Below are 26,921 nucleotides of genomic sequence, written 5' to 3'. Positions count from 1 at the left end.
CATTAAAGTGAAAATTAGTTTATTGACGCTGCTTTACAGTATGTACCAAGGTACTTCCTGCAGTCAAAACATGTTTTACTCTCAGGAATATACAGAATAGCTCTTGCCCTGCTCAAATGGTGATGCAATCTAAAGTATTTAGGTTTGGTGGTGAACCCTAAACATTCATAATCACAAAACTTCCCCTCCCAAAATTATTCAATAGGCACGTTACATTTATGAATTTCCTACGGGCCAGTTACGTGAAGTAATCCTACAAAAGGAGTTCAATAAACATGGTCACAGGAATGATTTCAGTAACAACCTGTACGTTTCTAGGGACTATGGAGTGTTGCACCACCCATCCAGGCACATTTGGGAATAAGCAGCGCTGTCCCTGACACCACGCCTTTTGCTTTTCATTCAGCAAAAATGTTCTCATCCTTGCTATTCTACTTAGTAGAAAATGTATATAGTATAAAATTAACCGTAATCATATTTTCATTGTTAAAAAAAAAAAAAAAATTATGCAGTTAATAGGCACATGTATAAAACTCATTTATACACTTAAAACCTTGTCACCCTTTGAAAGTTAAAAGACAATATAGTGCTTTTCGGTCAACTGTACAACAACTTTCCACAAAAGATTTGTACATGGCTACAGGCGTACTAGAAAAAAAATAGAAAATGTTTAAAAAGCAATAAAGTTTACTTTTGTTGATACCTGTAGGTAAATGTCAGCGTAACCGGCTAGAAATACTACACTGTTATTTCAATTATGTTCTACATCCCTAGTGGGGAGAAAAAAAAAAAAAAAAAAAGTCTTATCATTTTTGGTCACAAACCCGAAAAAAAACCTGTCATACATTATCGTTCCTCTCCCTCAGAGTTTAAATGGTTTGATCTGGGGGAATCTGTGAGAAAGTGTGTTACTGTATAAACAAGAATAAGTGAGAATGGAGAACTAAGGGACTAACACTCACCTCCTGCGTCCAAAACGGTGCACTAGGTACTACATGTTGGTACTATCGTCCAGCGGGCTTCAGCGCATCAGTAAAAAGATTGATGGCTTCTCGGACATACATACACTTTCAACTTTTATCTGTGTCTTCCCAAGCAATGCATTGTGGGATACGTTTCCCTGTGCAGAGTTTGCAGACTAGGACGTGTCGCCGGATGTTCTTTGCACATACTACGGTTTGGGACATACTAAATAGTATACTAGGATGCGGTTTAGGACGCAGGGTACTATAGCATGCAGATGATTCATGACTGGCAATTAAAAAATAAAAAATAAAAAAATAAATCACAGGTGCAATTCAAGGACAGACGCAGTCTGTGGTCATTAGTGGCATTCGCAGGTGACATTAGAAATGAAGTGACTGATTTACAGAAACAGATTTAGAGTGTGTGGCTCAGCAGACGGAGTCTGTGCTGGCCGGCAGTTTCCCGCTGCGTCTGGCCTCTTTCTCCCTTTTCTCTCGCTGCTTCTCCAGTTTCTCCTGCGTCTTGCGCATGTCCTTCACTTTCTTCTTGATCGTCGCACGGTCGCTCTGACTCGACACGCCAAGCGCCTAAATTCAGTGTGGGGAAAAAATGAATTATTACAAATACACGTCATAAAAAAAGTTTGGGAAAACTTTCTTCTGATCAGTGTATTGCATTCCATGCACACATTTGTAGATGACATTTCCCTCATAATCTCGAATCTTGTTTCAGAAAATGTTTTCTGTATTTTCTTTTTAGCCATGTGGTGGCAGCAAAACCCAAATGAAAAAAAGGTATATTGTACTTATTATTTGAAAGAGTACTTGCTATATTTTGTATACATATTACATATTAAAAATCAAGACATTAGTTGTGTTGAATTTAAATCACTTAAGTTGTATTTACTGTGTTAGCGGTTGTGCTAAAATATGCCGACCATAACAACACACTTTAAGTATACTAAAGTACAGCTTAAGTTTGTGTTAATGTTTCATAGTACTTTCAAAATACCCTTTTCATAAGTGTATTTATGAAACTCCACTTTCAGCATACTATAAGAATATATGACTATTACAGTAAAGATGCACTTTTATTGATGACATAAAAGTACCAAAAAATACACTTCAAGTACACTCACAAAAAAAAGTAGAAATGGGTAGAAATATTTTTTTCCCCCACTTGGGAAGACTTACTGAAACCACAAAGTCATGAGGCTCTGGTGGACAGAGTAAGACAGAACTAACTTTAAACAAGTCCAGTTGTGCCTTTTCATCAGCTCAAGCACTGTGTCCCTCTTTCACCTTTAACTTGTCGCTGTCCAGATGCAGGAGCTGCTGCCCGTCCACTCCTCTGGCCGTGAACTCTGGAGTGTACTGGTCCATGTTCATGCCCATCAGCCAGTGGCAGACCTGCTGGGCGGTCCAGTCAAAGACGGGCCGGTTCTGCCACTGGTACTCCTTCCCCGTGGACACCGGCTCATCGTCTAGGGTCTGAAAGCGCGCAGAAAATGAAAACACCGCTGGAAGATAACCTCTTAAATATCAACTCAGAATGACAATATGGCTGCTGCCAAAAATGCGATTTTCCTCCTTGGAACTCACATTTTTTCATGAGAGTTAACATTGTGAGCACATCGCGAACGACATCGGCCAAATAATAAAAGGGGGTTTGAGAAAGTTTCATGACAAAAATATATTTCCATGTTTAAGTGGTGATTAAGAGCCCGTCCAGACTACACTTTAGTTTTTTGGGAGGATTTACCAGGTATAGATTCTCTTCATTTCCAGGGGTGGGAAGGAGCAAGCAGTAGTTAGAGAAGACAGAAATTAAGTCATGTTCAGTGCTGTCTCACCAATGACTTAAAAAAAATTCACTCTAGCCATCCTAGATGTGGGCAGACCACATGGAGGGGAAACAACCTGTTGTCATGGGTCCAAATTGAAATTATTCTACGTAATCGGAGGGGGCCTTGATGGTTAAAATGCCACAAAATGGGCCAAAAAAACAACAGCAGCCAAACAAGCAAAGCAAAGACCGCTAGTGTACTGTATCTATACATAACATGTATGCATGGAAGAACATCACTGCCAATCAACTACACAGAAATACTGAATCAACATGCATAGGGGACGTCAAAGTACTAACGACATTGTTGTCTACTTCTAACGGCTCGCTGAGTTGAAAATGTGAATTAACGTGTATGTATCAGCTAACTTATGCACGTATCACCTATGATGAATTACACTCTAAAAATAGCAAATTTTTACTTGGAACACGCAGTTTACATGCAATAGGAACATGCAGGAGAGAAGTTCAACAAAGCTTTTATTGGCAACTGTAGTTCTGGTCTCAGGACAAACATCTGACTCCAAGTCATCCGAGCCACGCCACAGCCTCTGCGCACTCATGCAACTTCCATTCTCCCAACTTTCTGCTCAGTATTTGGCCACAGCCGTGACAAAGGGACACAGAGAGCATGCTTTGGAGCGTGCCTCCCGCTTTCAGCCGCATCCAGGCAACCCCCCCCCCCGCCCGCAGCTTTTTGCGGCCGCCCGACCAAGGAAGAGCACTCACCTCGTTGGAAGAGAAGATTAAAGTGTGCGAGCGCCCAGACAGATTGGGTTCAGCGACTAACCCCGAGATGTCTGAACTGGGACTGCCCGGGTTAGAGTCGTCTATGACTGACAAACTCTGGAACAAGCGGGAAACAAGGAACGCATTAACCAGACAACCACAGGACCCAACCACAGTGAGTTATTGGGGCGGGAAGTGGGTGGGGGTGGGGGGAAACGCTGCATGCGATTTGAGGGTGAGATACGGGGTAAGAATGGCACTCTGTTCCAGTCAGGATTGTGGTTAAGGGTGAATCAGTGGAAATAGTGATGTGACTTCTACTATTGCTCTGGGAACGCTGCTCTACGTCCTGTTGGACTACGGAAGAGAAGCTTGTGTTTTTTTGGCACAACGGCAAAGGCTTCAAAAAAACCACCCAACAGCCAACTACTAACATAGCTACAGCAACGTCTAAACTGCTATGACATCACTTTCTTCCAACACGTCACACTACGTTAGGGGTATGTGGTAATGCAGTTGAGAGAATAACACCGAGATCTTATTATATGTGCACCGATTAATATAATTAGTCGGTGAATTGTTAACGTTAAAACTCCGGCTGGTTTTATCAGACGAAGATTAGTCTTAATCCCAGTCTGAAGACTGATAGCTTAATCCCACCCGCCCCCCATGAAACACGTCATGGGGTTATCCCCATGAAGCTCATTCAGGAGATAATGCATCATATTGTGTTGCTGCGACACTACCACATACCTGCTATGACTGGGACACACACACTAATTAAAACAATGTTTAAATCACCACACTACTTGTTAGTAATTTTCTATATATTTTATAAAAGTAAAAATAAATGTGTATACTGTACCAAGTCTAATGAGCGACTGAATAAAGAAGACCAGGACAGATTTGTCTGTTTAAAAGAAGGGATGTTTAGAAAGAGGCTCATCTTGCTGAGAACCTTATTTATAAGCACAGAGCGAACAGCCCAACATTTTTTTTTTGTATTGGAAATTGATCGATTGGGTTCCGTTACTAGTTTCTGCCTGATTTTTAAGTTGAAAACAATGCATGGAGCTCATTAAACATAATCATGGAATTCCTGAACAAATTCACCCCAAATCCCACATGTAAGCAGATGCATCTGCTGCGTCACCACTGGAATCAGACTCATTAAAAAGCTGCTGAATCTAGAATGTTTCCAACTTGCACTCTCTTTTTTTAGTGAAAAACATATGGATGCAGATATTCTATCTCACGGGACTTGTCACTCAAAAAACTAACGATAGGGAATGGAACTCTGTTTCATAAAACCAAGATTATATAAAAAGAAAATTGAATTAAACAAATAAAACAAAGATTATGATGTAATAAGGTAGTATAGACTATAGATTTATTTTAAATAGTAAAAAAAAACAAAAAAAAACTGTCATGCCGTTTCTACAAATTCTCTGAAAACTTCACTACTGTGTGCAATGATAATTATTTCACATTTTGTTCAAGTTCTTCCCCATTGAGAACACACACAGCTCTGACCTTAAATTGTGGTTGAGAGTGTAAACAGTTCTTAAACTGAATGAAATCTTTTTTTATTTTAAGAAGAACATATGTGACCCACCGCAGAGTTTAGGTACTTTGTGGAGAATCAGAACTTCAACACAAGGTGTCACTTGTGTGAATCAAGGAAATATTTTTAAAGCTATGGCTTCTTTAAAAAAAGCGATGGCTTGTTAATGACGAGGGTGCGGCAAACTGTGTTTCTGACAATCGTCCTCCAGGTTTTTTTCGAGGGCTCCAAATCTTGTTTACGGAAGTGACGTCACCTTCCTTATTCACGTGTTACGCCGCTTACACAACAACAAATCCGGGGGGGTGCATAAGAAGCGTAAGGTTTAAAGGTTGAACTCTACCAAAACCGTTTCACATTGTGACTTCATTCCACATGGAGGAATGATCTTCACCTGGACGCTAGCTTTAAAGGAAACCATCAATCGGCGTCTCGGTAACTGAACTGTGTTTCCGCCTGTAATCTAACAGGAAAACCTAACTCCACGGTTTAACAATTATCTACTACTTATAAATCCAACTTGGCTTTGAAAATACATTGAGAGATAAAAAAGAAAACACAAAAGACCCTGAATCTGGCAAAATCTCATTTTCCTTCTAGAAAGGTTATTTTTTTCCAACTTTCTCGTGGTGATTTTAAAAATGCGCGACAAAGCAGGTTTTTCCTGCGCTCGGCCACATAGGTGAAGGTATTACAATTAGCAATTCAATTAAACTTGGATACTTGGAACAAAGAGATTTGTTCACAAACCACAAAGCAATATCTTTCTGTTGAGCAATGGTGGTTAACAGATGTCATGGCATCCCATTGCAATTAAACCAACCACACACACACACACACACACACACACACACACACACACACACAGACACACAGAATCTTGTGGAACTTGTTTTGTCTTGCTTTGTTTTGTTTTGTTCTTGTTTTGCCTTTGCAAAGTTTAAATAATCCCCAATTATTCTTTGCAGAGTTTGGGTTATTCCCCCCATACACACCTTATTCTTGCGGTCCTGGCTCTGCTCGCTGCTGGTCTCGGTGGCGGTGTACGGCAGACTGCTGCTGGAGGACGACGGCTCTTTGTCCCGGTCGCGGTCCCCGAACCAGGAGAAGGGCATGCAGGTGGGGATGGAGGACATGGACTCAGAGGGAGACAAGTTGCCTCCAGACTCCTCCAGCAGCTCCGCCGACCCCCTGGCCGTGAGGAGAGGAGGATTAATGTACTGAGACCAAGGTAGAAATATGACTAACTGATAATATTGACTATTAAAAACTCTGTGGCAAACTTCAATGCCTTATTAGTTAATCTCTTCACAGCAGTGAAACCAATTTAGAACTAAATGTTAAGTGAGAATAAATCAAATGGTATTTTATATATTAAATTACTTTTGTTAAAAAAAAACCAATTAAGCTCAGGAGAGATGTTTTTATTTTAAAGCAATATATATCTTTTAACCCTGTATTTCCAGTATTTCAACTTTCTTTTTTTATTTTTGTTACCTAGGGTTTAAAGTCAAGACGTTGGTATACAGTTTTTTTTGTTGCATTTGTAAGTGGTAAACTGCCCCCATACCACAACAAACAAGACAAATGACAAGAAAAACATAAAAGCAGAACTGATGGATAAACAAAGCCTAGAATATGCCACAAATGCCCCACAATACTATTAACCACGACAGGTGAGAACAGTGACAACCAAATAGTGTGTAATGTCGATGCCAATTGAGTGCAAAGCAAATAGTCCCAAAGATTTTTCCCAATTCTTAAAGGTCCCACTCAACTAAAAGTTGGTGAGTACGGTACCTGCTGTCCAAGGATGCTCTCATGGCCTCCTTATCGTGTTTCTTCCCCTTCCCACCTGACTTCCGGAGACCCCTTTGTGATAATGGGAAACGTTACATTCAGAAGGAGTGAAATAGAAGTTAAAAACAGCCAAACAGTAAAAACTTTCGGGTCTTACCCAAAGTCTGGGAAACGCCTTTTTGGTTTAGCTGCTGAGAAATTGTCGTTTAAATCCTCTGCAAAAGTAGAACAATTACTGGTAAATTTGTAGACATAAATATTTGATTTATGTATTTTCAGCTATGACATTTCAGTCTTTCCTACCTTTTTGCTCCTTGCTCTTTCCTTTGGACTCCCTCTTTTTCACATTACGCAGGAATCCCGAGGGGGAGTGGGGTGAGGAGGCGTCTTTGGTGGAAGACAGAGAGGGGCTTTCCCCACTCTCCATGCTGTCTCTCTGGGAGGGGGAGAGCGAGGGGCTGCTGGAGAGCTCCGCCTTGCTCCTGGATCCCTCCCTGGCCTCTACCAGGTCCTCTCTCTGTCCGTTTCCAGGGTAACAGACGGGCACAGGAAGAGACAGACTCTCCTGGATGGACCTTCTTCTCCTGGGAGCCTCCTCCTGGTCCTCGTCATCCTCAAGCTCCTGCAGGGAGACACTGGTTATTGCACAGACATGCCAAAGGATACCATAAAACAGGTTAAAGCAATTTCTACTCTTATATTCTACCATTAAAGCATTTGACCAATTCAAATAAACGCAACTTAGACTGAAGTTGAAAGAAATAAGTGAAAGAGCAGGATAAGAGGAGATAAAAAGATTCTTGACTGACCAGAGAATGGCACGTGTACTCGGCGAGGCTCTCCTTAAGTTTTCCTCGAGAAGGAGGCTGACGCTTGGCTTTCTGGGCCAGCAGGCCCTTGGCTCTGTGGGCACTGGTGTCCAGACGCTCAGTTTCAGGGACCATCTCACTCCAGTCTTTGTCTGCGGCAGAACAGAAAGCAAATACAGCGGATAAAATATAAGACCAGTGGCTGTATATATGTATATGGCTTTAAATAGAGTGATGATAGAATAAAAAAAATCCTGAAAACAGTGTTCAACTGGGGCCATGCCAGGTACCTAGCGAGTCGACAGATTGTGAGCCGGTCACTGGGTCTTGGCTGCACAACATTCCCTCTCCTGCCAAATCCCAACTCGGCTGACTCTCCAAGTGGTCGCCCGGCATTTCTCCGTCCTCCAGGACGTTTATCTGTCCACAAAGCAGCAAAAACTCACGTTAATTTCCCACATTCTCACACTAAGCTGAATTTGTGTTGGGGTTAGAAGCAAAGCGTTGAACCCTGTCCTGCAGGCTCTCCAGCTGTTTGTGCCACTGCTCCCTTTCCTCCAGGACTTTCCTCAGCTCCTCTTCTTTCTTCACAAAGTCGATCTCCCTGCATGAAAGCAAGGATTTGTTTATTTGGATTAATTGCTGTCTCCCATACCCATTGGACAGTGGACAAACTGCTTAGGGAACACTAGGATTGGGCGATACCTAACGTGCATGCGGAAAGGATGTCCCGTCCACCAGGCGAACAGTGACGGGCACCAAGCAAGCACGAGTGAGGAAATATATGTGTAGAATAAGAAAAAAATAATAATTTGACTCATTTTGGGATTCTCAGTGTTAGAAATACGTGGTTTGGCGCGTGAGCATGCAAACTGATTGATATGCCTGAGTCTCACGGTCAAAGCATGAGACTTGACATGCTGGAGCCGCAACTTAATCACCCTCCACGCCACCATGTCCAAATCCTCCACCTGCTTCCTCGCTGTTACACCGCTGTGCACGTAAGTCCACATACATCCTCTCTGTGCAAGCGCAAGTGAATGAGCTTTGTCCGTGCACTCTGCTGCATTGAAATATCGCCTCCGTCCGTCTGTCTGTGGGACCACTGGAATGACGGACGGAGGCAATATTTCAATACTGTGAAAATAGCACATATGTTGGCAAATATTGCGCGCAATTTTCAATATTATCGAATATCGGCTCAAGCCCAGGGAACACTTCATACGTGAAGAAGGGACTGCTAGAGTGATTCTACTGAGGTAAAGTTAGATTTATGACCCAGGATAATGGCCAGTTGTTGGTTTGTTTACAACTGTAAATAAATTAGATGCAAAAAAACAAAAACACTATATACAAGCAGTTGGAAAAGAGAATTGATGCAGTACAATATGTCTCTATCTTATTACATTGTAAGATGATGTTAATGTGGGCCTGTCCCAGTCTGATCCGAATAATAATAAGAAACATGAGTTGCTTTAAAGGGTCAATTTCCTCATTTGCGGATAGACTGAGGTATGTACTCTAACATATGTTTTGGTTTGTGTGGGATAAGGTTGGAACCAACCTAATCTTTCCTCTGTGATATGAGTTACAGGCAAACCTTGCAAAACCTTTGAACGCTGTGCCGTGATAAAGAGCTGTAACAATAAACTTGACATATTCCTCTTTGTTTTGGTCTCATAGTGAGTCGAGGAGAGAACCATTTAAACATCACAGAAGGTCTGAGCCAGCATTGGTAACATTTTTTAAACGATTGTCAGATACTCAAGAATGGGGCAAAATCTTGCCAGCCTGTCTTTGTCACCAATAATTAAAAAAAGATACAGAATAAAATTCTGACTTTATTCTCAGAATTCTGACAAAAAAAAGTTTCTCCTTCCTTTCAAACTGATATTTAGTGCCCATCGCTTGCTTCCTGCTACGTCATGCCATAAAAATAACCTGTTGCAATTTGAAAGGTCAGTGTAAACTGGCTCAAAGTTCAATTTGGTTGTAATTTCAGCATAACGCTTCAACACCTAGTGCTGCCGCTCTCCACTTAGGGAAAAACAATGGATTTGTGGCCGCTTGTGGAAATGGACCAACTCACTTCTGCTGGTAGTCCTTGAGCAGCTTCTTGGCTTTGTTGTACTTCTTGTCCAGAGCTTCGTACTGGCTCTGGCTCTCAGCCAGATGCTGGTTCACGGTCTTGCACAGGGCCTGGGCCTCAAGCCAGTAGCCCTCCAACTTCAGGATCTTCTCGTTGTTCTCATCCAGCTTCTGCTCCAGGGCGACCTCTCGAGCATTCCACGATGCTCTGTCTTCCTCAGAAGCCCTGAGCTATGGAGTACAGTGACAATAGATTTAACATTACACACACACACACACACACACACACACACACACACACACACACACACACACACACACACACACACACACACACACACACACACACACACACACACACACACACACACACACACACACACACACACACCCACCCACCCACCCACCCACCCACCAATTTTGATCATCATACCTTCTCCTTCAGTTGGTTTATTTCAGCTGTTGCAATCCCTTGTTTGAGCTGAAGCTGTTTCAAAGGATCAAAAGCAGAAACATTATCAGGACTTCCTTTTCAGACTGCAGATGTTCTGCCACAAAGACTCAATTGAACCGATACAGGCTTGAACGCAGATTAAATCAATCACATTTAAAGGGGGGCGATACCTCTTTGAACTTGAAGGCCATCTGAGAGGAGTCCATGTTTGAGGGCAAAAACAGTGCTTCTGAATCGGGAAGCTCAAACACCTCCACGTTCCTCCCCGAGCAGAAGCTGGAGCCCAGGGTCTGCTCCTCCAGCGGCTCGTCCTCCTCGTAGTGCTCCTCCTATCAGGTGACATCACAATTGGTTAGGATGCAGTCGTCCTCCCACGCCCACAGCGTGAGTCAACAAGACTCCCAGTGGTACAACGTTCACTGTAGTCTGGAGTGGGGAGTATTATTGATTGATCATATCCAATCACTGGTAGGGCAGCCAACATTAAGCAGCAGCCAGAATGAGACATGTTCTGATGACATGCAATATGTTAAGACAAGCCCTATACTCAGTGGATAACAAGACCGCCAGCCCCCAACACAAACATGCATACGCACGCCTCAGCACAGTAACACCAAAACAATGTGCTCACTCTTTTTACTGTATCTACCACCATCTCTTTGTATAGGAGTGCCCCCCCCCAAAAATAATAAATAAATAGGTAATAGTGTTCAGACATGTTTTTGCTCATACTTGTGCCGCCGCCTTGTGTGCCCAGACTCTCCGTTGTAAAAACATGGCGCCTGTGGGTGCTTGCGTTTTTCAAGTGCGAACATTTCACCACCCCAGCCAGTGCGCGCATGGTTGACCACACCTTGCAAACATTGTAGTGACACTCGGCTGACTCACGACAAACTGCTAATTTCCTGGATCAGCCGAGTGAGATCTATCAGGGAGGGGCCTGGACCAGAGCCGGCTAACTCACCTCCTCTGTGGACTGCTCGTAGGGGTCCTCCAGGTGCTGCTGCTGCTGCTGGTTCTTCTCCTGCTCCAGTGTCTCGCTGATGAGGCGAGCTACTTCACTCTGTGTTCCGGGCTTTTCACGACCAATCAGGAAGCTGTTTAACGCAAAAGGTCATATTTCAGAAATGCCGTTAGCCTGCTATTAAAGCAGTGCAATTCTATTAATGTCTGACTTGAATCGCATGAACGAGGCAACGTTTGGGCATCAGAACAGGGCCGCATCCATTCATTGCTTCATTTGCTTCTGGTAAAACAGTCACACATTATTTGGTTCTTTGGCTTGCTCTCTTCTCGGCTAAATTATAAACTTTCTTATTTGTGACCTCTTGCTTCTTGAAATGAGTGAGCAGATTTCAATCGCCCTCCAGCCAAACCCAATCTGATTGTTCTCCCCCGGTATTCTTAAAGGGTAGACGGGCTGTGAGCTGACCTGACGGTGCCTTTAGTGTTCTTCAGGACAGTGGCGGCAAACAGCTGCGTGACTCCTACCAGACTGATACCGTCCACCTCTACAATCTGGTCGTTCACTTGGATCCTGGAAACACAGGACAGGACATTCAGAAAGCATTTCAGCACTGTAATACAACCCCCCTGTTAGGTTTGTGCAGAAGAAAAACGTTATTCTACATGTACATAGTCAACCCAGTGGCAAACACTACCGGAATTTACTCCCTGGGAAACAGAAATAGCTTGGTTATTTTCCTTAGCTAATTCAGAAGGTTATAAATACAGCTGATTGTTTGGAAAATGTTCTTCCTGGCCCTGGGGACATGTGGCATCCCAAAAACTGTTGTGACATATACGTACAGTGAGTAGTAGAAGTTGCAAGACCGTAACTGCAGCTGAAGAGTCATTGTGACAACTAGGGGGATGGGCATGATAAGTCGACCTGAGCAGTGATACTATTGAGATCTACATACAGCACAATAGACCGGAACGGCACGGGAGAGCAAGGGGGAGGAGGTATGACCGCAAAATTAAACAAGCATGACCATATGTTGCTTTTTTGGTGTATATATTCAACTAAACTATTAAGTGTATTTGGTGTTATTGTATAATTATATTCATTTATATAAGTAATAACCTGGAACTACAAATTTGTCACCAGACCAACCGGCCACACGAGACCACATCCTCCATTTGCACCCTCACTACAAGCACCAAAAAGCCTCCATGCAATTAATAAATAGAGCAAACAACTTTTACAACAATGCACGGTTTTTATTTAAGCCATTTAAGTGCAATTTTCCAGAGAAACTGGCGTCTATCGGCTCCGCCATCGCAGCGCAAAACTCCAACATGCGCAGTGGAGTCCGCTCCTCGCTTTAATTGCTTTGCATGGGATGGAAGAAGGTTCAAATATTTTTAACTGGCACAAAAGGGGGAATAAATAACAGCGAACCCTTGACACTTTTTATTTTCACTGTTCGCAGCTTGATTTTATTGTAATAAGTTTTTTGAGAGAAGGTTTTGTATTTTGTTTTTAGGGCTGGCCCCGAAAGTCGAGGAGTTGAATCATCAGTCGGAAACCTGTCAGTTGACTGATATTCTTCAAGTCGAAAAATTATATGTATATAATTATATTATTATAATATTTAATGCACAGGTATAACATTTCAATGAGGAATTACAAATAAGGAGAATCATAAATATATTTTTATATGTGTGATCCATGTCCAAATACAGACAACTCTTCACGTGCCCTGTTCCTCCAAATAAAACAACTAAAAACAGTGTGTTTTAGTTGTTTTATTTGGAGGTACAGGGACGGAGCACAGAGAGATGGGTTCGTTAAGGGATGGTTAAGATTTGAATGGTACCACTACGCTTACTGATACTGCTTATCGATCTGGTACTTTAACAGTACTCTTATCGGTTATTTTTTTAAGAGGAAAAATGAACAAATTAAGAGCAGAATTAAGACTGCTTTATTCTCTGCGCATTACAAATGGAGAGGGGTGATCGAGGAGGTGATCTGAAGAAAAAATAATATACTGTAACATATACCGTTACCGCCCGTGCTCCAAATTATACTGTGATAAAATTTTCAGGCCATACCGCCCAGCTCTGAAATGACGGCAGCGAGATAGAGCGTGGAAGTGTGGAATTTTTTTACCAAAGCTGGGAACAAAGTAGAGTGCACGTTTTGTGGGATGAAGCGGTGTTAAGAGGCGAGTGTAAAGAAACATGGCTGAACGCGGCGGAAATTACGCATTGGATGGATTATTAACATTTGCCCGTCTGCTACCGCGCCACGACAACATAAGGTGAGGTGTTGCCGATCTATTATTATCGTAATACCTGCAGTTCACGTGTGCGTATTGAACCGTAGAGGGCTTACTGAATGGTTCAATAACATTTTGTGTACCGTTGCATCCCTAGTAATTATGTGCAGTTAATGGTCTAAATGTGTGTGTGTGTGTATGCATGTGTGTGTGTGTGTGTGTGGGGGGGGGGGGGTCAACTTATTTACTGAAATTCTTGTTAGTCATCACCACGGGGGGAAAAAAAAGGAAAATTCCCATCCTAGTGACAACTGAACAGTGTAAGGGTGGCGGCCATGTTTGATTTAGCATCTCACCTCCCATCTTTCTCAGCTGCTCCTCGCTCTGTTATTGTTTTCACGAATATCCCCAGCTTCTCCAGGCCCTGGTCGGCTCCGACTCCCATTCCTATGATGCTGATGCCCAGTCCGTTGTCTCCTGGGGGGCAGAGATGGTGTAAGTTTAGGAGTGAAGGGACAGAACTTAAACAATCAGGGTAAAGACCATTGATATAGTCTGTATTTATTCTAAAACTGCAAAACAAATGCTTACGGGAAGCTCTTAGCAATAGGAAGACAAATGCCAATGTTTAAAATAAACACATTAGGAAGCACAGATCTTGGTTTAATTAAAAACTGAGGTCCTAGAACCGTTTGGAGTCACTTCTGATTGATGGGAATTTATTTCTGGCTCAGTGTGACCAAACATACCTTTCTCGATCTCCACAGGGAACACGTCCATCTTCTCCACTCTTTTCTCCAGCTCGTATTCCGCTGACGCCGCCACTGGGTCCACGTCATCATTCCGACGGTCGTACTCCTCGTTGGAGAAGGTGCTGAAGACCTGCGTTGTGGAAATAGGAAAAAGAGAAAAACCTTTAAACAGAGTAACATCTGTGTTGTCCAAACACATAAATGGCCCAAAAATTAAGACCGTGTGGAGATGAGGCACCATTTGAGGCCTGAAATATTAGGTTTTGTTTGACAAACAAGTTGAACTACAATGTCATACCTCGCGTTACGATAGACGAACACAATGAACCCCAGTTGGATTCTTTAGCACGGGATGTTTAATTCATTAGCAAATACTGTGATTTGATATTGTGTGAAATTCCTTAATATGTTCTGGATACTACATTTTTCCACATCACCCGTTTTTGCAATTGTATTCCTAAAAGATCATGATGGATATGGAGCGAATCAAGATTCCATTTAGAGTCTCTTGATTAATATTTAATTTGTCCGTCAACTAAAAATATGTTCTTATACGTGGCTGGCAGTGAAATTGCATGTTGAGAGGGAGGTAGACCGTCTCATAGTTGCACCATTCAACTAATGAATGACTCTTCTGCCAGTGTTCTTTAGGGGTTGCTGAGGGATGTCAGAGCACTTGACTGAAGATTTGAACCGGTGACCTTCCAGTCACAAGCTCACTTCATTAAACAGTTTTAGACAGCTGATCCCCCCAGCAGATACTAATGAAAGACCACAGATTGTGCCATCAACTCACAGACATTACCTCTTGTATCCATCCTGAAAGAGGCATCTGTCAGAATTTTTGACATCAGGGTAAACTTATGTCTACAATGTTTACAGCAAACAGAAGTGCTGAGCCAGCGAAATGGAATGCATGCGAGCATAAATGTTTTTAAATATTTTTTTTTATGAAAGGCTTCGACAAGCGGGCAGACGTAGCATTGGATGAGTCCCGGAGGCTGTTTCTTGGTAGGACTTCTACCGAAAACACACAGGCTGAGCCTGAGCAGCATGGAAAGTTGGGCACAGCTGGGTAAAGCAACATGCTGGCTTGAAGGCTTGGAGGGGACAGGTGTTCCCCATCACAGAAAAGGAGATCAAACGAGCCAAATTTAAAAGGGAAATAATAAAAAAAGAAATGTTTATGAACTTCCAAGGTTTGATAAATTTGAATTAGCTTTGTAAATGGTGTGTTCTTCTGGCTGTCTAAATACAATGTCTACTTTTGTTTATACTTACCTGGAGTACTACAGCTACTACAGGACTGAAATAGCTTTTGTCCACAATCCAATCAGAAAAATACTCTCTCAGGGTCAAGCTAAGGTGAGAGCTATCCTCCCCTCTAAAGAAAAAGAAGATCGCCATCTGTGAGGATAGTGACCAGGATGTTGTAAATGTAAATTTCCTACGGTCTTCTGGATCACCACACACTCCCTACAGTGATCTGGAGGTGTGAGAGGAAGCAACAGTCCAACTGCCTCGGCACAAACCCAAAAATACATTAGCCATCAAAATTACAATGATGTGTTCAGATGGCAGAGAGTATAGAAGATAAAATCTTTCGGGAATGATTTAAGACAGTACTCAAATAAGAAATGGTGTGCCCTGTGCCGTAAGTTATATCTTGCCTATGAAGCCAGGCTCTGGGGCTAGTATGACCTCATTGAAGTCAAGTATTTCCATACATGGAGAAACTTTTACTTCATGGAGCCTATTCTGACATTTGAGGCTGGGCCCCATGCTCTTTGTAACATGACAGTACTCGACTAGATTCTTCCCCCCTCAGAATATTGCGGTAAAAAAAACAAAAAACACTGCATTCTTTTTTTTTTTACCTGAACGTAACAGCTTCAAAACCATTTTGATGGTACACTGACTTGCAATATGGAGAATAGCACCTCTTTCATTCTCACCCAAACACCTGTTCTTGCTCTATGTAACTTTGGTGTTCGGGTACTAAACCGTGGGAAAAGTGATTCATGCTTAGCTGCATTACATTACTGTTTTTAGCCTGGTAAAATTTTAATGTGTATATATATATATATAAATATATATAAAAGATAAATTTTAAACTTGCCAGTCAAAATCTGAGTTTCCATTAGAAAAGATTAGTGGCGGTCAACGGGTCCTAGAAGATTTCAATTTCCCGGACGAATGGGAGAGATTCCAGTCAAATATTATCTGTGTTTATTGAGCTTAAAAACAACTGATAAGCAGGCTATATAGAGAATGACATCAAGTCATGTAGATGTATACATTGTATTATTGAATATTAAAAATAAAATAAGTCCCGTTGGTTTACACCATTTAAAAAATAAATAAATAAAAATAACAAATATTGCTATTTGAAATCAAATAATTTCCGTTTGTGAACTATAGGTAACAAGTGCAGCTGCTTTAATTAACATAACACTAAAATAAAATTTAGGTCAAATCAAAAACAAAATAAATATGGCAAGTAGGTCTTAAAGTTTGTGGTGTTGTCTGCCTTAGTCGGGACGTCCCATCGACATATTTTACACAACATTTATCGTCTGCTTTGGGTCAGAAATTAAATATAGCAAAACAACGCCAAACAATGGATGTATGTGTCCCAACGACAGATCATCGTTCTGTTTCTCCTCAGAGTTCTAGAAGCTACGGCTCCGTCTCCGCTCCTTGTGTGTGTGTTTACAAGCGCAACCTGTCCATGAGGGAGGGGGCGGGGCTTAGTTCTATATCGACAAACGGGATTGGTCAGAGGTGAAGCTTTCAGATCAGCTTTAGATCGTCCAAACTGATTGGCTTCCCTTTGCAACTTGCCGAGCGCGGAAATGAACAGATCTGCAGACTTTATCAAAATGATCCGCCCCGCACAAATCATTTAAATATGTTGGACTTCAGATTTTCCCGGTCAAAAACCGGCAATTACTGGATAACGGAAACGCTTGTCAAAATGTCCGATAATAATGCGTAGACACTCCACCTCCCCGACGGCGCGGCTGAGATGGGCTAGTGGTGGGGCCCGGCAACCCCATCTCAGCCGGCACTCACTTTCATTGTGCCATGAGGTTGTTTTGTCCTCTGACTCGCGCAAGCGAGTTGATCTGCCAAGCCGAGCACATCTGGTACCCATACTGGTAGCAAGGGACCGATCCCTGCGCCCTCTCTTCCCAAGGCTCCCCTGGAGCAGCGGTGGGAGCCGTGGACTGGGTGCTTGCTGAAGCGCCGATGTCCTTGCAAGGGGTGCGTTAACCTAGGTGTATGTTATATTTGCATTTATAACAGACTGTCTGCAAATGTCACAAAAAAGTTTTATTTCCGCCTTGTTTAAATGCATTTACTAAATACATTCCAGGGCAAATTACAGCAGAGCTCAAGCAAAAGCTGGTTGCACAGATGAATTACGACCAATGAATAAACTATAGCTATGAGGTTAAGTGTCATATACATCCTCACCAGCAGAATTATCCAAACGCAGCGCTTTACTCTGTGACTAATTGATGATGAAGATGAGTCACATTTTCTACTGTACAAATGTTGATTTCATCGTCAAGGGAAACGCATGACTTGCCATTATCAGCCTTCAATATTCAGAGACGTTTTGCAAATATTAAAAAGAGTATGTCATTACAACTACAGATGTACATAAACTCTCTTACTTAATGACCTCAAGGAACAATAAGCGGTCATGTGGTGCTGTACTCAGTCATATCCAACTTTGGAGAGGGAACAAGGATTAACTTCTATCCCGATGGCAGAGCTGAGGTTATGACCTCCAAGTGCTCCCCAGTCGTGAGAAGATTAAAAACATCCTTCGAGCCAGCAGAGGTAGATGTGTAAAGACAGGGAGTACAGCTATAGGAAGAGGAACCCATCTTAGAAGTTTGGAGTGAGTAGGTATGATGTAATCCAGTAAACATTTCCACTCTGGGCAGCAGAGTCTGAGGTCTAGATCCTGCAGCGTGTCAAGACTTGAGAAACAAGCCACAAGCGAACCTCTAATTCTCCGTCTTTCTGTCTCTTTTACTGTGTAGGCATTGGCCCTATCCCAAAATAGAGCCCATATCGAGTTTCCAGGATAATTCAAAAGCAGGCAGATTCATATTATGCATGGAAATCTGTTTAATTTGCCATAGTAAAAGAAGCGTGATCATTTCCACTGCAAAATGTTAAGCTGAGGATTTACCATGAAGGTCTTGAATAGCAACAAGAGCCATACAAGCACTTAGCAGATATCAATTTTGGAGGCTAGTGTGCTCCTATACTCCTCCACTAGGAGATTCTCAAAACGAATTATAGAGATTAAAGAGTGAGGGATCATGTGCAATACTGCAGAACTGTGGTAAAGGCAGGAATGCTGTTCATAAGGCCTCTCTTCTCCAACAAACTATTTCGCCTCCTCCTTTTTTCATATATTACAACAGGCTTCCAGCCATATATCTTTCTGCTAGTACAACACTAGATCCTTTGCCCTGTACTTGAAATATATAAGCTTCAGCTCTGGGACAGAACGAAAAGGGATATACTATAATACATTTTCCTATTGCACAGTGTAAACAAAGTAGCTTTTGCCCTTCGTTGTATTATCTTCTTTAAGAAGTTAATAAGTCTCTGAACAATGGCCATTACAAGGCTGCTATAAATACGATACGCCAACTGTATCCGGCAGCAATTTAGCTGCCATCTGAAAAAGGAATCCATAAAACTAGAGCAGCCAAATTTCATTAAGGACACTGTTTAGAATGGACTTTTGAGACCGCAGTAATTAAGTGTAGAAAATGTAGGACAGCCGAGAATGGGGCGCAGGGATATAACCAGGGCCGCCACTCCACTACTGTTGCAGCAGAGGTTTGGCTTGCCTTCCCACTGCCCCTTCCCTGTGTCTTGCCTTCCCGTTGCCATGGACTCCTCTGGCCTTTCCGAACAATGTTCTTTTCTATGCTGAAACCTAATCACTCGAACACCCTCCCACAAGAAGGACAGAAATCAATCTCTTCATTAGACTTTTTACCCGCCAAAAAAGATATTGCTTCCTCCACATACATTCAATTTAATTAAATTAAGCACTTTCCACAGACATCATTTGAGAACTAAAAAAGACCAATGGCTTACGCGTAACTTCAAAATTGTCACATCGATAAAAAAAAATATAAAGTTAGTGATGTTACACTCAAAAGTAGGCCACTTTCTCCTCCACTAGACTCAACAAGCCAGACTTTTGATTAAAACCCACAGAGGTTTTGATTAATTTCATATGACATTTTTCCAATATATTAATTCATATACATCCTTCAATTGCCATCATTGTACAGCAACCATATCTGTATGCACAGATACATACACGTGTGTACCGATACACACACGACAAAACCCTTTACCCTTTTCCTCAATCCTCTTCCCTCCCTGAAAAAATACCAATGTGGGAAATGAGTCAGCAGCTGTATGAATGACAGAAAACCATGCCAGTGCACCACAGCGAGAGTCCACCACAGCATTACAGAGCTTGTAATGTATGCAGCCATACAAAGAAAACATCAAAACATGCCGTGAATGGGCTCAGTGCTGGGGTGGGGTCCTGATGTCTATAGGATGTATGTAATTTTCATATACCACAATCGTATGCAGTAATTGTGGAATTTTTCCATTCTCAAATGAACTGCCAGATTAAAAAAAAAAAAAAAAAGTATATTATTTCCCAGAAGGATACTTCAAATGCATACTGCATACTTGCATACGTCGAACAGGGTATATGCAATTTTTCACTGTAGGCATCATTTGAACAGAGAGTTGTATGGCAAAGTTAAAATATACATTTTGTGTGGCTGGCACACAATGGCCTGGTTTGTTGTCCTCCAACTCCGACATATCAGACAATTAGCGATAAACCGACTCCAAACAAACACAGGGCGGCTATGTGTTTATTTGTATTTACATAATGATGCGTTTTAAGGCAATCACAATCAGTCCAAGGCTGTGCCAGTTTAGAGACCAGCATTGAGCTGAGTCCATTAGTATTCTGCACCGCCGCTGCAGACCGTCCCCCCCACTAGTCCAGGTGTCTGGAGGGAACCCAGATCCCAGATCCTGCCGGGGCCTCTCTGCTGGCTGGCGGAGGGTGGAGCCTCGTCAGACACATTCCTGTGACCACTAGAAGATCCAGCTCAGATACGAAATGGAAAGCATAACACCAGGAAAAGGGGAAGTGTAGTGATGGCCAGAGACCCATTAAACCAGGACAAACCCATAGCAACCAAAACTTTCCAAAAAGAAAAACTGAATAAACTCGCTTTTCATTTGGTGGCCAATGAAAATCATGCAGGCATCTTTCCTGTTTGTGTCCTCTGACTATGACCTCAGGCTGCCAAATGGATGACTGGCTGGAGCATGGCTGTTTTCTGGGATTTACAGGAAACAGTAAGGAGGAGGAGCACAAGAGACACAGCACTACTGGTAACAAAGGATTAGTTCTCATCACTCAATCAAACAGCCGATATGATTAATAGCATAAGGCTAGTATAGTCACTAGCAAGGCTGTACTTCAACCTGAAAACATAGGTTCCAATTTTCCTTGAGTAGGATGCATAACCTCTACCTGGTGTTTAGAACCAGTGTCTTCAAGCGTAAATCCATAAGATTGCCTGTGTTGGGTGGATTATACTTCTATAAGTCCCAGAATTACATTAAAAACTGCCACGTTTACCTTTGTTTTTAATCTAAGACATGACGTTCAAGACGCACACTTTGTTTTCCCCAAGACAACAAAGTGACTGTCAACAATGGAAACAGCATACAGAGGAGCACATGCATAACGCCAATCCATTGAATGCTTGTTTCTAAAAAAGTTCCAGCTAAATAAATATGGGGAGAAGTTCAAATATGATTATGATTAAAAAAATAAATTAAAAAATCTTTGCGTAGTAGTTTAGTAGTCAATTTCAAGTTAGTGGAATTCACTTTGGGGGATCTTCACTCGGAAAGGAAAAGAATGTAGGGCAATGTAGGGACACTCAACCACTGGAATCTTCTGGCAAGCTAGAGCATTAAGGATTAGCTTCTGTGCTCCACCTTTCATGCGTTGCACACAGAGACAACGCAAATCGTGCACCGAGGGATCCCTGGCTGTGGGACACAGACATACATGGTTTATAAACCAGAGCGAAAAAGAAACAGTTCATTATCTAAGTTACAATAAACTCCTCTGTTCTTCAATATGCCCTGTCAGTTGTGAAGGGGCAGTGTCTGTGTTTGCTTGACCGAAAACTGTCAAATGCATGTCCTGCGACAGCTTGAGGGGGGCGGAGCGGAGCAGCAGGTGCACATCCTGGTTCCTGCCATTTTCTTTTTTTTGTTATGATTAACTGGTTCTCAACTCCCAAGTCCCTCCTTACGTGTGAGATGACACATTTGCTGATTGGGCGCCCCTGATAAAAATGAAACAGATTGCTCCATGTCCGCACAAACGCCATCTCTTAAGGAAATAATAACAAGCGCGTAGCAATGAGTGTCTCACACTATAATTCTTGGCTTAAGGCCGCATTATGGGACTCAAGGTGAACATGAATTCCAAGAGGCGCAGACTGCTGTGTGTGCACAAGACGTGTGGTTTAGACATACTTTAAGCGTCACGCCACTTTTCTTTTTTTTTTTTTTCTCCAGACCAAGACACGCCTGTGAAAATAACTAACATCATAGACCAGGTTTTCCTCTGCAGTTATTGGCAGAACAATGTTTTTGCTGCAACTATCAAAGGAAGACACTTTGGAAATCTAATATACTATTAAAAACGCCTAGAGGGTTTACCAAACTTCTGTACTGACACAGCAGCAACAGGAATGCAGTGTATCTAGTCGAGCATTACACTGCTTTACAGTTCAAAATGTATCATAAATGTAGTACTTTAGTTTAAGCATTTTAATTCTGATGCATCACATTACTGGGTAATTCTGCCCCAAACCACCCAAGGACCCAACTTGACTTGCGTACCCACCTTGGGATGGAATTATGACATTTCCTATGACCCAAATAATTATGCTATTTCGTCAGACCGAAAAATGATGCACAGCAAATCTTACTCTGCAGCAATATTTTACAGCCTGGTCAACAGTCTCCTGTGTCTCTTCAGTCACCACAAGGCTAATTCTGTTGTGGATTGATGTCTCCAGTCGTTTACAAAGACTATGTTCATTCTCACAGGGCCGCTCCCATGTCCACACTCAGGTTACTAAAGGACCTAATCCTGTTTGGAGGCAGGAGCATAAAGCACTTCCTCTCTCCTTGTCAACTGGGACTCCAGGGTGCACGATCACAGTGCCAGCTCAGACTAGCAGACTGTAGAGAATTGGGCAATGCTGGTGGGAGCCTTTTGTACGACAGTCCTCAGGTAGCATTCTTGGTTAAGGACTAAGGAGTTACATTGCTAATCCACATTACCGCAAAGTCAACTGCATGGGCTCAAATCCCATCTAATTATGTGGCATCATAGTTCTCTCTGTCCCTTTTCCAACTCTGACCATTGAATCTATATGGAACTTCCCTTGTGGCTTGACGGGTTCACTTGTCATTTTAACTTTTAAAATTCCAAGTAACCCATAGCAAGCCATATTCTTGGCATTCTGTGGGTCAGGCTGTACTTTGGGCCTCACTGGGAGGACCTCAACTTAAAATATAGATGCATCCTCTGAAGCTCAATGGAGTACCTATCGCACTGTTATTTCCTCCTCTGGCTTTATCGTTTCTGCTGGTTGCTCGACCTAATCTATACACATAATTCCTACAACATAATGCTGGGCACTAATTCCTAATTCACTAATTCAGGGCCTCACTTGAATTATTTGGCATGGCATTCTAAAATAGATAGGCATATTGTTGTGAGCCGTACACTCGGGTTTGCATCCCGCTGTTTTTGTCCCCCCTGTAGGTTAGCTCCTGGTCTTCTGTCCCGGGACCCCCCGCCAGGGCCAATAGCAGGGTGGGGGTGAATCCACACCCTGAGATAACAGCACATTTTAGGGCCTGGATAAACACTGACCTGTGCTAAAGTGGTATGGAATGCACCAATGTCATTTGTTTTCCAATAGTTCTGTGAAAATGTTGATTAGACAATGTGTGATAGTGGGGGATATCACCTATCGTCCTCCACTCCCACCACACCCCACATGTTATGATTAAAGTTCATCGGTGACAACACTCAGACACTCGAACACCGAACAGCCCAGAGGAAAGAATGACTATGGGATACAAAGCAGATAGCAGAAAATATCTGCTGGAATATGTCCTGTTTCGCAACAAAAAAACAATAATAATTGGATTATAAACCCATAGGAATTCTTTAGCTCTATACCAAAGACTTGACATTTTTAAAGAATGGAATCTTATGGATGAATGAACATCTAACCTCCTCACACCCACATGGACAAAGGATGAAAAGTCCCTACGTGTTCAAAGGAACGCAAGGTTGGTTCATAACCCAAGGTAATAAGAGCCGCTCTGAAGCAATAAAACTGCCCAAGATGCTGTTCTCTGGCTTGGCTATGTTTATTTACAGTAGTGCACAGAATCCATAGCTTTAAGCCACAGTTCTTATGGAATGTTAAAGTATCATAAAAACAACACAAAAATCATCAGAGCATTCCGAGACCCAGAAAGCTGTCCCCCACTACTCCACAGGCCACATCTCAGTGATCAGTTTATATACCCTTCAGTTTTAGTTAGGTAAACCAAATACAAAGTGATAGCCAGTTTGATGATAAAGCACAGCAGTCATGACGTAATCAAGCTCTACAAAAGCAATCATTTAGAGACTCCAATTTGTTGTCATTTGCTTGTGACAAGACAGCTATGGCAGAAGCAGGTGATAAAGCAGCTTGGCCTGGTGTATAACAGCGACTTCTGCGACATGTTTTTGAAGCTGGAAAGGAAGTTGCAATTCTTTGGGGTAAAAAAACAAGATGAAAACAAACACTTACCAGAATGGGTTCAGTAGAGAACTTGATTTTCCTCTGCGGGGGTGGCTCCTCTTCATCTGACAGCCCAGGAGCCTCATCATAGTCTTCCTCGTACTCCTCACACTCTTCCTGCTGTTGATACTCAGCCTCCTCTTCCTTGCCTTCTTCTCCATCTTCCTCCTCCTCCTCCTCCTCCTCCTCCTCCCTCAGGACTTGGTCCACATCTCGGTCATCTACAAACGCAGCATTCTCGATGCCGTACACGACAGGAGAGCTCCTGTCCCGCAATCTATGGCTCACCCGCTCACTCTCCTCCTCAACCACCTCATCGTCTTCATCATGATTATCATCCAAACTGCGACTTGAGGAGAATGAAGTTTCTTCCCTCGTCCCCTCTTCAATCTTCTTTTTGTCGTCTCGGGTTCTACTTGAATCCGCCTGGGCAAAAACACTGTGTGTTTTCTTAACTTCCTCTCTCACAGTGATGGACAAAGCGGGGACACCATTTGGTTTATCCGCAGGCAAGCTAGCATTTGACATAGGGCATTTTGGGCTTTCCGCTTTCCGCTTCTCAAACACATTATCGTCGTCATTCTCATCTTCATTTTCATCGCTCTCTGATGACTCATTCTGGACCACCACAAGCTCTGCCCGCACCATGCCCACCCCCTTGGGATCCAGCGAGGAGGCCGGACTGGGTGGATTGTCCCTGTTAGGACTTTGTGCCACATGCCCATCGCTCTTGGCACTCTCAAAATGTTTGGCCCTGTTGGGGCTTTGAATGCTGCTGTCTAATGACGGAGGCAGCTTTTGATCCTTTGGACTAGAGGGCTTGACCCCGTCTCCTTTCGCAGATGGTATACCAAAGCCATCGCTAGATACATACTTGTAGTCATTACTGACTGGGGCTGTCTGTCCAGGTGTGAGGGGTTTGTGTGTGGCATCAATTGCTGGAGAGCCAGATTTGTAAGCCGCATTAGTGACTGGGAAAGTTGGTTTGAGGGCAACCGAGGCCACGGGGGATGATACTTTATTATTTGTATAGGCGCTAGGGGAAGTAAATTCGGTTGTGGCATCAATTACAGGTGAAGAGACGTTAGTCGATTCCTTCGAAGGAGCAGTCAAAGTGCTTACTTTTGCACATTTTGCAGTATTGGCTTCTTCTGTGTCATTGTTCCCCATGAAGTTTTCCAGACGCCTGGAGATAGGGCCAGAATTCAGCGACACCCTAGACACATGCTTTTTCCCCTCGTCAGCCTTATCATCTGGTTGACATTTATCTGTTGGTGTATGAGTTTGCTCCGATTTGATGACGGTCTCAGTGGACCCCGACACTCTCCTTGTACTTTTTCCATCATCGGAAACACTGCCAAGGGATACTCGGCTTGCTATCCGGTTGGAAGACTGCTTTTCGGCCACAGGCTGCTCTTTGATGCCCCTTTCAAAGAGCTTCCTGGTCACAGAAAATTTCTCGGCCAGAGCCACTTTGTCAATCTCAACATCTTCTCCCTTGGGACTTTTATCTAAATTTTGCGACTCTGGGCTTGTGGCGCTGCTGAGGTTAGTCTTGTGTATGCCGGCCGGAAACTGCACTTTCATAGGGGACAACGGAGAGGTCTCGGGTTTTACAGGCGACTTTACATCTTGACACTCTTGCTGCTGGCCGTCCATCTGCAGGAATATGTTTTTTATCTTGTGCACTCGGTTCCCAAAAGGCCTCCCCCTGGAGTCCTCCCGGGTGTCACTGGACCCGTTTGCGTAGGACCTCGCGGCACCCTCGGATTTTGCGCCATCAAAGGAGCATTTAATGGCGTGGAAGTCCGACTTGTAGGCGTTTCTATGGGGGGACGCGCTCCTCAGGGTCCTCTCTCCTTTGGCCTCGGTTTTGAGCATTTTGCCCGGGTTTCGCGCACAATCCGACTCAAACGGGGACAATATAGCAGTGGGTTCCCAATTTGTGGGTGGCCTTTTTCCTTCTTCGGTTGCTCTAAGGTGACCCGGGTCCAGCGGAGCCTCCTCGGAGCATTGTCTCAACTCGTTAACACGCACGCACGCGATGGAGTCATCTGGAGAAGAGTTAAAAAAAACAAAAACAAACAAACAACAACAACAACACAGCGGGTAAAACGTCACATTAGCGACCGATTCACAACATTTCAAATGCTTCCAACGTGTTGTCTAGTTGTGTTGGTCCGCGTACTGTACCGCACGCCAGGACTAGCTCTACACGCACAAACACACACACACACATACATACATACATACACACACACACACACACATACATATCGAGGGCTCCGTACTGTCGCGCTACGACTCCTGCGACGTCAATAATCGCGCCCCGCCGACTGTAAACTACTTTTGATTCGGGGGGGGGGGGGGTTGTCGAAGCAATCAACCAAACACGACGCGACGTGGGAATTCGGAGACAAACGTTCAAGTTAGTGAAGCAGTTCGCCACGGTTCTCGCGTCCGCGCGCGAAGGACTCGTAATTCGCCCGGCACGCGGACGGCAACTTTTTAAACGTACGGACACACACACACGGACACACACACACGGACACAACTCTCCTCGACCTCACCATTAACGCGTTTGGCCGTGTTGCGGGCGCTGGGTGGTCTCCGTCCTACGTCCGACGCGCGTTTACCGAAGTTGTCCCCGCTGCTTTTTTCCCCACCGCCATCGTCGCCCCGCTCCGGCGTTTCCCTGCCTCCTCCT

At 43.2% G+C, this 26,921-nt stretch overlaps 1 protein-coding gene across 3 annotated transcripts; it reads right to left on the bottom strand.

The window, feature by feature from the left end:
* Window positions 1–2: 2 nt before the first annotated feature.
* ppp1r9ala (protein phosphatase 1 regulatory subunit 9A-like A) lies at window positions 3–26,921 on the bottom strand. 3 transcript variants are annotated; one of them, XM_080019441.1, is made up of 20 exons: window positions 26,785–26,921; window positions 24,224–26,268; window positions 14,232–14,364; window positions 13,839–13,959; window positions 11,688–11,792; window positions 11,220–11,352; window positions 10,426–10,584; window positions 10,235–10,288; window positions 9,803–10,032; window positions 8,224–8,317; window positions 8,004–8,133; window positions 7,714–7,865; window positions 7,208–7,526; window positions 7,062–7,119; window positions 6,905–6,976; window positions 6,100–6,295; window positions 4,406–4,450; window positions 3,541–3,657; window positions 2,268–2,456; window positions 3–1,553 (listed from the first exon to the last, which is right to left on the bottom strand). In XM_080019441.1, exons 2-20 carry the CDS (start codon window positions 26,093–26,095, stop codon window positions 1,395–1,397), a joined length of 4,338 nt encoding a protein of 1,445 aa, XP_079875567.1. In that variant the 5' UTR covers window positions 26,096–26,268; window positions 26,785–26,921; the 3' UTR covers window positions 3–1,394. The 3 variants fall into 3 exon arrangements, with proteins under 3 accessions (XP_079875567.1, XP_079875568.1, XP_079875569.1); XM_080019442.1 differs by lacking the exon at window positions 4,406–4,450; XM_080019443.1 differs by lacking the exons at window positions 3,541–3,657; window positions 4,406–4,450.

The sequence above is a fragment of the Zeus faber genome (assembly GCF_960531495.2).
Source record: "Zeus faber genome assembly, chromosome: 18".
Taxonomy (NCBI): domain Eukaryota; kingdom Metazoa; phylum Chordata; class Actinopteri; order Zeiformes; family Zeidae; genus Zeus; species Zeus faber.
The sequence above is the reverse complement of the archived record's forward strand: the minus strand, read 5'-3'. Positions and strand labels throughout refer to the sequence as shown.